General features: G+C 46.4%; 1 protein-coding gene across 1 annotated transcript in view; it reads right to left on the bottom strand.

Annotated features, from left to right (window-relative positions):
* Nucleotides 1-11,311, bottom strand: part of STOX1 (storkhead box 1) — a 54,536-nt gene extending 43,225 nt beyond the window's left edge. The window contains exon 1 of the mRNA XM_054983954.1: nt 10,990-11,311. Coding sequence (XP_054839929.1) covers nt 10,990-11,311 — 322 coding nt within the window. The remainder of the gene's footprint in view (nt 1-10,989) is intronic.
* Nucleotides 11,312-12,603: the final 1,292 nt, after the last annotated feature.

Here is a 12,603-nt window from a genome sequence, read left to right on the forward strand (position 1 = left end):
TGTGCAGAAAACATGATGTGGTATGTTAACAAAAAAGAGAATTCATCCTCCCAACGGCTCACTTAGGACTGAACATGCTCAGAGCAGTTAAAAGACAGCTAAAGGAGGGCAAAAAACAAAGGAGAAACTGACTTGCTCAAACCTCTAAGAGAGAATCTTTGGGGGGGCTGGAGTGGGGGAACTTCCAAGCAGTTTATCTCCACTACCATCACCCCCAATTCCTAGAAATATGAAATTTGGGGGAGAACATTCCGTTCATGATGTAGAGGCTCAATAAGAAGGGATTTTAAGAAATTCACCCTCTAAGGGGGTAAAAAGGGGTAAAATGTGTTTCCCCATAGGGGATACAGCTTCCCTGTGTGGCTGGCAGGGTGCTCCTCCCCTGCCAACTGCCAGCTCAGACACTCTTCCCTGATTGTGCTAGCTTTCAAGGTCATTTGCATATGTGGTCTGATTGGGGATCAGCCCAACATTCTAAACAGTTGCTAAGGAGTCATTGAATGTGTCCTGAGGTAAAATGCACCTCAAATCTTCCCCTAAAAGTTAACTAGGGTTGCCAATCTCCCTGTAGTGTAGGGTTACCAGCCTCCAGGTGGTGGCTGGAGATCTCCCAGAATTACAACTGATCTCCAGGTGACAGAGATCAGTTCCCCTGGAGAAAATGGCTGCTTTGGAGGGTGGACTCTATGGTATTATACCATTCTGAGGCCCCTCCCCTCCCCAAACCCCACTCTATCCAGGCTCCACCCCCAAAATCTTTAGGAATTTCCCAACCTGGACCTGGCAACCCTACTGTGAGGCCTGCCTGCCCTCTCTCTGATGGGTCAGCTGTGGAACTCTGTGTTCTGAGGTAAAAATCAAGTCAAGGAAACTAGACAGTTGAAGAAAGACAGTACAAGACTCTTGAATAGGGATTTTATATAAAAGTCAGTATGGCAACTGAGTTTTTAAATGTTCATGGGGAGATGGTGCACAATCTTTCTAGGGGCCATTTCGATGTGAACCTCTCACATAAACCTGCCAAAGTGCCCAGCACACCACCCCTCCCTCAGTCCAACTCCACCTCACACCTCTCGCAGCCATCACCTCTTGATGCCACCAAGAAGCCTTCTGGCAGACGTGCAAGATACACCAATGCTAAAAGGAGGAAGCAACTTAGAGATGCGGCAAAGAAATATGCACATCGTGCTCCTGTGGTGCACTGAGTAGCAGTGGCCAAGTACCAGCAAGATCACCCCAAGGTGCGCAGAGTGGCAGTCTCTCTCTATGAGCAAAGCAATCCTGGAAGACAAGTAGAGAGGCGCTCACTTCCATGGAAGGTCAAGGCTCACTCAGACATGGCCTATGATCCTTCGCTACTTTCAAGCTGCCTCTTAACCTCATCCATTCAGAAACATCCCTGTTCAGCATCTCAAACCAAAGCAACATGGCCCAAGTGCTGCAGAACTGTAAGCTCATTGTTTGGGATGAGAGCACCATGGTGCACAAGGGGTATTTTGAGGTACTGAGCATAACCCTAACCCCAGGGGAAACAAGAGAGTGATGGGGGGAGTCACTGTGATGCTGGCTGTAGACTTCTGGCAGACTCTGCCAGTAGTCCCAAGGGGAACTCGAGCTGACGAGGTTACTGTGTGTGTCAAGGCATCACATCTATGGCCCCTCATCAGGAAACTCTCATTAAGAAAGAACATGAGGGTCCACTTGAGAGGTGAAGTGATCACTGGGGAATTCTCTGAACTCCTATTAAAAATAGGTGACAGAAAATATCCCGAGTCCAAGGGAAAGGTGACCATCCCTGCAGGCCTGGGCACAGTAGTGATGACCCTAGCAGACTTAACAGCCATGATATACCCTGGTATTGGCACTATCATGGAGAACTCCATGGACTGGCTATGCACGCGTGCCATTCTGACCCTCAAGAATGACAAGGCTGCCATCATTAATGAAACACAATTTAACTCCTTCAAAGGGGCAGAAATGGAGTACAGAACTGTGAACTCAGTTGAAGTTCCTCAACACGCTCAACCTTCCTAGCTTCCCAGCCCACAAGCTTCTCCTCAAAGTGGGGGCTCCAGTGATGCTGCTCTGGAACCTCAACCCACCCAAACTCTGCAATGGAACCAGACTGCGAGTGAAAGCCCTCCACAGGAACATCGTTGAGGCAGTATTGTTCAGTGGTAGTGCTCAGGGGAAGTAGGTGTTCATACCACACATACCACTCATACCATCAGAGAACCCCTTCAAATTAAAGACTGTAGTTCCCCCTCAAGGTCTGCTTTGCTATGACAATCAACAAGTCCCAGGGCCAGACACTGAAGGTTGCAGGAACTGACTGGAGGGAGGACTGCTTCTCACATGGGCAGTTCTATGTGGCCTGCTCCAGAGTGAGCTCACCCAGCAGCCTGGTGATCCTAGCACCTGAGGGGAAAACCATCAATGAGGTCTACAAAGAGGTCCTTCAGTAGAAAAAAACTCCGGCTGTACGTATTGTTCACTTTATTTATTGCACTACAATCTTTTCCTTTTAAAATCTCTTCAATAAATGTTACACTTCAAAATTCACTTCATCGGTTTTCAGCATCAACACACTTCGCTTTATTCAAACACCTTTGTGAAGCTCAGGTACTATGCTATTATACTACAAAACCAACTCCACCCCACCCCGCAAACAGAAAAATGTTACATACCCGTATTATAACTGGATTTAAAGTAGTTAAATACCGTAGCGAAGCATGGGCATCAAGCTAGTCTATTATCTATATGAGAGAATGTTCCCAACATTCTGTTCCACTTTAGTGAACAAGAGCAGAATCCAGGATGGAGCTATGAAGCACCTCTAGGTGCAAGGAACACATTTAGCTTCTGCCTTAACAGCACCCTGAGTCCTTCCCTTCTCCTGTGTACATGAATGTTGGTCATTCATTTGGCAGAGCATCTAGGGGCAGGGAAGGAGATAAAGAGAGCTGGAGGGGTTCTCTCTTCCCACAGACCCACTTGTGCAACTTCATGGGCCTTTCACTCTTCATTTGTAACTACAACTCAGGGTCCACATCTCTCAAGAAAACATAGTTAAAAGGATGGAGCCTCAGAAGAGTGTGGCCTTATTCATATCCATAGTATAGCTGGGCAACAGGCCAGAGACCTACTATTTTGAGGCCTCTACCCCAATTCCTTTTTTTTAAAGGTTGTTTGTTCTCACATGAGTAAAGTGAGATCTGCATCTGCTGGCAGGTAAAGAAACTACAACAAAATGTTTTTTCAAAACATTTCAGTGCTCTAGCGAATGTACTTTGGAGTTAATAGTTCTGAATGTAACTGGTTGTCAAGGCAATATTTGTACACTGTTGCTTTTTTGTTTCTTAAAAAGGTGCCTCTCTCTCTCTCTCTCTCTCTCTCTCTCTCTCTCTCTCTCTCGTGTCCTCTAAGGACTTGTGAGAGCCCCCCCCCCACCTTCAAAGCCGCCAGTACTCAGTACTGGTGGATACTGCCACAAACAAAACAAAACAAAAAAAAAACTGTAGACAGTGGAAGTAAGAAATGACTGCTGTAACTGCATCTCTAAAAGACACAAATAGCAAGAAAGTGTTTTTTTCTAAATCCCAAAAAGATTCATGCCAAAATGTTCTGCAACAGCATTTCATTGGTACATGCATATGAGAGTTGGTTTATACAACCACTCAACACATGCCTGGCTGCTTGTTTCTAAGGTCCCTGACCGCCGCCCCCCCCCCCACTACTCTATGACAAGCTGGTTTTCTGGGGGATTTCATCGCACACCCAGATACGGTTGCCAATCTTCAGGTGGGGCCTGGAGATCTCCCGGAATTACAACTGATCTCCAGACTACAGAGTTCAGCTCTCCTGGAGAAAATGGCTGCTTTGGAGGGTGGACTCTATGGCATTATAGTCTGCTGAGCTCCAGCTTCTCCCCAAACCCCACCCTCTGCAGGCTCCCACCCCACAACCAATCTCCAAGTATTTCCCAATCTGGAGCTGGCAACCCTACACCCAGACTATACTTGGACACTTTCCAACTGGGAACTGTGGCGAGACCTTTAATTTGCCATAAATAAGGTATAATATAGACACAGGCAGGGAGAAGACATTTACATGCCTTCAACATGCCTCTGCTTAGCAGAGGGCCGATAAAGTCTTAGGATAGGAAAATGAAGCATGAGGTATTTCAAGAGACAAGGAGGGATTGACATTTTCAATTACTCTGTTGGTAAGTGAAAGAGGCCATTTATTTCAAGGAAACATAAAACCAAAATACTCTAGAGAGTATGCAGGAACACAGTTATTCAGTCAAAAAGTTTATACAAAATACCTAGAAAATGATAACGGGCAGTGACCGCAATGAGGAAGGAAGACAGGATTATTTGAGTTCCGTAATCAAAATATGAGGCACCAGCTGTGGTTCTGGAGCACATACATAACACAGACTTTGTTCTGGCCCTTAGGAGATATTTGGTGTGCGAGTAGGGAGGGAAAGGAACCACCAGGTTTAAATTGAAACCATTTCACTCAAAGCCCAAGCACACATATGGAACACGTTACAAGGTAAAGCCACAAAGGCAAGTTACTTGAGCACGTTCCACAGGCCACTCGGCATTTTTATGGAATGAGAGAAACATCACAGGGAGCAGGAAAACACCGAAGGAGCTAATGGAAGAGGTCGACAAGGCTCACTGAGCCAAACAAGCCTATAGTTCTCAGAACTTTTGTTCTTTTTCCTTTCGCTTGTTGGGGAAGGTGGGGGCTCTCCCTTTTCAGGGTAGGAGACTCACATCTTCCCTTTCTCAAAACAGAAAAGCCAAGTGATGGCAAACACAGGAGATATAAGGACACGACTCTGTATCTTTAGTACGGGGTCAAAATGAGCACTAAGAATAAAGTAAGGAACAGAGCAAAGGCCCCGAGAGAACTCTCACTGGACGGACAGCTGCTGGTTTTCTCTCTCCAGCACAAAGATATTGTTCCAACATTTCCTGTGCATGTGTTAATCATTATCACCTTATAAACTTGGGCATTTTGTTGTAAGGTACATATACCTCAGATCTACAAGCTCAAGCAAGCCTGTAATTTGACACAGAACGAGCATGCGGTTTAATGTTTAACTGTAGCACATAATACATCTGTTACATTTTTCTAGTCTCTCTGTAGACTACCATGTCAAAAGTGATCCAAAACAAGCAGAAAACGATAATCTCTGACCAAAACCCTCCTCTTTTCTGGTGCATTACAGTTTAAACAGGGTGCAATTTACAAACTTTTTGTGCAAGTGCAACTGTTAGAACTATTAATGTTAATGGCAAATATTATCCCCTCCAAAGATGTTATATATGTAACAATGACAAAAAGATATGCCACTGATACACACAAGCCATGACAGATAAGTGTTGCAAACCACTGATTCGTTTTCATAAGTTACATTTTAAAAGTTTTTACACTTCCCAATTCAAGCACAATGGATTTAAATTGGCTCTTTCCTGCTTCCTGAGCTGCAGCAACATAACTCTGCAAGTGCTCAATAATAAAGCTGCAGCAAAAATATCTCTCATGTAGTATTCAGAAAGTATACTAAAAAAGTAACCCATTTACAAAAAACCCTAAAGAGAAATCAAGTTGCAAATAGTGAGGGCCTTGATCCCAAGCAAAGTCCTTGGAAAAGCATTCCACTTAAGGAATCAAAGCCATTGAATTCAAGACTACGTAGTAGGGAATTTATTTATTTACTTCATTTATATTGTGCCCTTCTCCCCAACAGGGACCCAAAGCAGCTTACATCATTCTCCTCCATTTTATCCTCACAACATCCCTGTGAGTTAGTCTGGCCGAGAGACTGTAACTGGCCCAAGGTCACCTAGCGAGCTTTGTTGGCAGAGTGGAAATTGAAAGAGCTACTCCTCACCTAGTTGAATCATGGGGGTTAGTTCACACTTACAACTGCCCCAAAGTAAGCTGCAACTAGGCAACACTCAAGCAAACTGCAGAGTTTTGAGAATTGGTTTCTCCACCTGGGAACTGTAGATGCAGTTCCCATACTTGACATAACCTTAGTAGCCTCCCAAACCACTGCTTTCCATGTCAAAATGCCACGATAGTAGATAATTTTCGGGTTCCAACTCCACCCTGCAGATACATTAGCTTGGGGAAGAGGGATTCAATTCCCCAGTGCAGGGCCTTTTCTTTAAACAACACTGTTTCCCCATTCAGTCTTGGTAGGGACAAAAAGAAGACACACTATAGGTGCCTGTCTTTTTTCCCTACTGGGGTTAAAAGTGGGGGTTCAATCAGGAAAATGGCAAGGAGGAGAAGATAAGCCCCTCTTTTTCAGGCATTTTTCTCTCATAACCAAATGTGTGATGCACCAAGAGGGGAAAACAGTTTAAAACAAGGAGGTTTGGGCAGAAAAGCATGGGGGAAAGGTTTGCATCCCACCTGCCACCTATCTATGCTGCCCTTTAAATGGTCTCCTCCCCTCTGACAGGGGTTCAGCAGCAGATTGTGCCCACAGGTATGCTGCTATGTCGTATGACTCAGTTTGACATTACTGAAACCGATATAGGACACGTTTCCTTCCCTCAGAGTTTATAATCATGGCCACCGCAGGATCAGCTGGGCAGTCGATCAATCTTAACTTGGCCCTTATTGGCCAATTCCAGACGGGCACAAATAAAGCGAGTGCTTTCGCTTTTCCAGTGACCTCACTCGTAAAAACCCATAATGTCCCGTCCCTGCTTACCTCCGGTTCATGGCGCTGTGTTGCGCTTCAGAAGCGGACGGTGTGAACGCCGTATTGCGGGTTTGCACACTTCTGGACGCTTCGTCGCCGTGGAGAGGCCCTCCCCTTTCCCTCCTTCCTTTGCCGGCCGGCCGGCAACAATATTCCCTTAATTTTTTTTTTAAACCGGGTGCCATTTGCGCAGTTGCATGTTTGCGCACATTGAACTGCGCAGATGCGCACAAATGTACAAATGCACAAAAGTTGACGCTGCGTATTCGCATACCTGTACATTTGCGCATTTGCGCAAAACACGTAAAAAAACTTTTTAAAAAACCTGAAATGCGAACCAATGAAGGCCCCCGACGTCAACTGTGACGGGGAGGAAACAACCAATCCCGGGTACCTGTTGGCCGTGCGAACATCCGGAAGCGGGATGGCACGGCACGCTGCGAGACAAAGCGGATGGAGACGAAAGTGAACGTGTGGCCGGTAAGCGATTATTTCCGCAGAAAAACCGCAATTTCTGGCCATCTGGAATCGGCCATTGTCACAGGGGTAATTCTGCAGAGGAATGAAGTCAGTAAAAGCAAAAAGACCCCTAAAGAATCAGGGGCCTTTTGTGTCTCCTCTATTTCATCTGAAGATAAAAAACCTAGCAAGCATCAGTGCTGCCCTTTCAGATGTGACAAAATATACAAACTTGCTCTAAATTCATAGCCTCTCATTATCTTTCATAATTAGGAGAGGATCCAGAAAAATGAGTTTTCAGCTGTGTTGACCAGTAAAGAGATTCTACTGAGAAGTTCATGCAACTTTTTTCTTAAAGGTATCCTAGCACATGAATATGAGACCACTTACATCCACTCTAGCGAGAAATTCCTGACCAACTAACGCTGAAGGAATTGTATTACTTAGCAGTTAACTTCAACAACACTCCCTATGGGCACAAGGGCCTCCCATATGGATCCAATTGCAGGATCAAGGAGATAGCCTTTAACTGGAAACTTAGAACAACGTTTGTAGAATTCAGCATTTGTAACTATTTCCTTTACGTGCTGGCTTTCACTTACAGTACATATGAATCAAGAGTACTGAAATGGAAGAAAAATACTACAGAATGCTGCCATGTTAATGAGAAACAGTAATACTTTCTTCCCCTTACTGGGTTCACCAGGTGTCAATATCTACACAAGTTCTCTCCCTTCTGCTACTCTTAGGCAGATTAATATTGACCATAGTGAGACCACACAAACAGAAACATTAAGAGGCTGGGTTGAAGGCAGGAGCGGTACGCAGGAACTCTTTACACATAATGTTAGTGGTTAAAATTAGCAATATTCTCATCATGATTGAATATCTTATTTTCCTAAAAAATTAATCAGCAATTTACCTAAAGGGAATTTGGCGGCTTCCAGAACAAATCATGCCTCTCTGAAATAAGTAAACCATCCCCTTTTCACATCAAAAAGTACCCAGTCCTGCTGCAAAAATGCTTCTAGCAGCACACTGGAAATCAGACAAGCTTCCAAAGCTACAACAGTGGGTTTGGAAAGTATGGGATATTTTTACTATGGAAAAAATAGCAGACCACCTTCATTCTATCGATAAACCACAGAATCAGTCATCATTCTTTACGCAATGGTTGCCCTTTTTGAATTACTTACACAATACTAATCAACTGCCTAATGCTGACATCAATACTTTTAGCTTCTTAGCTATATTATGAGAATATCTCCTCACTGTTCCCCCTTGCACTGTTTTTGTAGTCTATTACATTGGCTTTGTTATTGTTATTGACCGTTCCAAGGTTTGTTTCTTGTATTATTGTTATGTGTATTTATGAATATTGTAAATTGTAAAATGAAAAATAGTTTTAAAAAAAAAGCACCCAGTGCAACCAGATGTCCAGTTTGCTCTTCCTAGCCTCACAGAGGCAGCAAAAACGGGAAAGATTAATAATCTCCAGGGCTCCTACACTGAGCCTTGTACGCTTCACCCCGCACAGCAGTCTTACAAAGCCATGTGTGATGAGCGAAGGAACCCTCAGGGCAATGAAGAGATGATATATAAAGGGACAGGCAACTGGCAGGAAACACTGGAGTGAATGTGGGGGTTTGGGGGGAGGGGTGCTGCAAACACCTAAACCCAAATAATGAACACCCACACAGATGCTCTTTCCAGTATTTTCAAACCCACTTACTGCAATAAGAACGTACAATTCTACCGAGTTACAGTAACCAAGGATTCAATGGACCACAAGCATGTGGGCATTTGTGGAGAAGAAACAAGGCATTAAAAATTACCCAGTTTTACTACAAATTACTTAATAAGCAAACTAAAGGTTAGTACACAAATGGGGGCCACTTTACAAACAATCCTCATTCTTAATGGTTCATATGCAGTGGCTCATAACACAACTGAATGGTACAAATAGATCCCACCCCTCCTCAAAAATGCTTACAGTAGCAACAGAGAACGTTGTCCACATGATGAGCTGCTGCATACAAGGACAGCCAGTGTGGCACAGTGGTCAGAGGGCTAGACTAGGATCTGGGTGACCCAGATTCGAATCCGTTTTCTGCTATGGTGTTCACTGGGTGACCTTGGGACAGTCACACATTCTCAGCCTAACCTACCACAGAGTGGTTGTTAGGGTAAAATGGAGGAGAGGTGAATGATGTTAATAAACAAACAGACATACCACATGGAGAAGGCCCCAACTGGAAGAGGTTTCATCTCTGGCTCTACCATCCTTTAATGGTGCATCCCCACCAACGGTATGTAGAATCTGCTTTTGCCTTCACATTCAAATTTGCATGACATGCAGCCTCTTAACTCCAACTCCTCAAATAACAGCAACCACACACTTTTCCAGTTTCGATTCTCTTCTCATTTTATTATGAAGACAATGTCTAAAATTAGGTGATGTGGTGTAACTCACGGCCCTAACATTGGGGTGTGCAACCACCCTTTCTACCAGTTTCATTTTTATCCCAACATTCCTACAAGAAGCACAGGGTAGCACATTAGGCCACTCCTCCTCCACATTCTATCCTCACAACCAACTTATTTGTAGCATAAGCTTTCGAGAACCACAGCTCTCTTCATCAGACGCATCTGATGAAGAGAGCTGTGGTTCTTGAAAGCTTATGCTACAAATAAGTTGGTTAGTCTTAAAGGTGCTACTGGACTCTACTATTTTGCAACTACAGACTAACATGGCTAACTCCTCTGGATCTATCCCCACAACAGCGCTGTGAGGTTGGCTAGGTGAATAGAATGATTGGCCCAAGGTCACCCTGGAAGCTTCAAAACAGAGTTGGGTGTGCAGGAAAAAGTTTGATAAGTTTTTGCATCCTTCATGCTAGAGGCACAGAAGCAAAGCCAGAGAGAGAGAGAGAGAGAGAGAGAGAGAGAGAGAGAGAGAATCTATCTATCAGTATAAAGAGATACAGATACACCAAGGTCTGTCTTGTTCACTCTGGCTGGCAGCAACTCGCTAGGATCTCAATTGGAGCGCTTCTGCATCATCTGCTTTGAACTGCAGACTGAAGTCCATACCAAGCTCCATACCAAAGCATACCAAGCAGACGCTGTGTCAGTGAGCCACCCTTCCACTACACATGCATTCTGTGTGTGCACATGACTCTTCCACAAGTACAGAGGTGGAGTCCTGGCATTGAAAACAGTTCCAAACTACAAGCGCCCTGCTACCTTCCAATCTGTCCAAGATCCTCTTCAGACAACTGCGAAAGACATGGCACACAGGGCCATCCTAAGCGGAGTGACACCCTTCTGAATCCACTTAAATCAACGGGCTTAGAAGGATGTAACTTCTCTTACAAGGGCATTGTGCTCTCCCCCTTGGGTATATAAGAGAGTTCTCAACCAGCTCACTCCACCTGTAGCCAGATTTTGCCTTATGTTATAAACAACAAGATCATTATTTCATTTTATATTGAACTGGCCCCATACTTTCCCCATTCTACATGCAAAACCGGTGAAGCATCCTACAGGAAGGGGGTGGGCATGGCGGGGGTTGTCATCCCGCAAGCCCCTTCCCCGAATGCCCGAGCACAGGCTCCATGAAACACCCTCACCGCCGGCGGTGCCTCGGCGCCTCTTGTCCCGGGATGGGGCGGGTCGCCGGCTAACCTGAGGGCAACCAGAGAGCAGCTCCCCGAAGGTGGGCCAAAGGGACGAGCCAGGAGCCCCCGCCCGGGCAGCCGCCCCTGCCCCGTCCCGCGGCGCCCCGGACTCACCCACCGCCCTGATGAGGAAGCCCTCGGGCGGGCGCAGCGCCCTGCGGAGCCAGGCGTCGCGGAGCAGCTGCAGCGGGGCGGCGGGGCCCTGCAGCAGGAGGACGCCGCCGCGCAGCCAGCCCTGCAGCCAGACCCGCGCCACGGCGCGCGCCAGCCCGGCGTTCCAGTAGCAGGCGGCGTTGGCGCGCCGGAACGCCTGGAAGACGGCCGCGCCGCTCGCCTCGTCGCCGCCGGGCCCGCCGTCCTGCTCCCGCCGCCGGCGCAGCACCAGAGCCAGCGAGCTCGGCGCCAGCTGCACGGCCCGCCGCGGCGGAGGCGGCATCCCGGAGCGGCGAGCGCGCAGCCCGCCGCCGCCCGGCGCTCAGCGCGCTGCCAAGGGAACGCGGCTCGGGCGGAGAGGCAGGGGGCGGGGAAGGAGCGGCTGCGGCTCGCGGCGGAGGGCGAGCCACCTGCTGCCGCCCCAGCCCCAGCCGGCAGGCGACTGGCCGAGGCTTTCCCGGCGCGCGGTCCGAAATTGCCCCGCCCTAAAAGTAGGCAGCGGCGCTGGGGATGGCAAAGCCCGACAGCGCGCACGCTTTCCAGTGCCGCCGAACTCTTCGTCTTCCTTCTGTGGTGGGCTGTGCAAACTTTGGGATCACGCCAGATCCTTCCTCCAGTTGTTGGGAGAGCCGAGATGAAGTCTACCTCTACCGTGTTTATGCCAGTAAATAAATAATGGCTCTGTCGCCGGCAAAGTGATGTGCGAAGGAATATTATTATTGTTGCTGTTTATTTTTAGTCCTTTCTCACCGGGATCGAAGGCGGATTACGTACTGCAAGTGAATACAATATAGTCAAAAGCTGGGATATCAGACTGCTGGCTCAGTTGCCGCTTTCTCACGTATTGTTTGGCCCAGGAAGCAGAGGGCAAAAGCAGTCCTGAGCAGGGCTGTTCAGAAGTAAGCCCCGTTTTATTCTCTGGGGTTTACCCCACACGAAAGTTTTCAGGATTACAGCAGAAATGCGGTACAGTACTCTGGACAGCTATATCAACCGCTGCCAGGGAGAAAGATAAAAACGATGTGGGAGTGGAAATCACATCCCCAAAATTATATGGCATTTCAGCCAAGTGTCAGATAGTGGCAATTAAATATAAAGAAAGAAAAAAGGGGGAACAATTCTAATGATGCAAAGCAGCCAAGTGTATTACAGGTGTGGTGTTTTCTGTCAGGAGAATGCATTTTCTAGGGTGGCTGCATTTTTCCCCTGCCAAGATTCTTGCTCCTTCAACAATTCAAAAAGGACAACATTTTCGTCACCTCTGCACTTCAGTTGTCTCTGTTGAGTCTCTGCCTGCCATGCACTTATTAAAAGTGCACAGATCCAGCCAGTGCATTGCCTGAAGAATGTTTTAAAAGTTATTAAAATAAATAAAATTGGCCTAAACAATCACCACAGATGGGGAAGGAGTGGGAGCCAAGGTTACCATTTTTTAAAAAAAAAAGCTTTAAATCAGATGATTTGCAGTTTTTCACACTCACTCTTCCAGGACTGCACTAAGATGCAATTTGGCTTCATTATTTCACATTTGATAGCCAAATTATTCAGTGGATTCATGGAAGAAACTTCTTAAGC

Source organism: Eublepharis macularius, chromosome 6, assembly GCF_028583425.1.
Source record: "Eublepharis macularius isolate TG4126 chromosome 6, MPM_Emac_v1.0, whole genome shotgun sequence".
In the NCBI taxonomy this organism is placed as follows: Eukaryota; Metazoa; Chordata; class Lepidosauria; order Squamata; family Eublepharidae; genus Eublepharis; species Eublepharis macularius.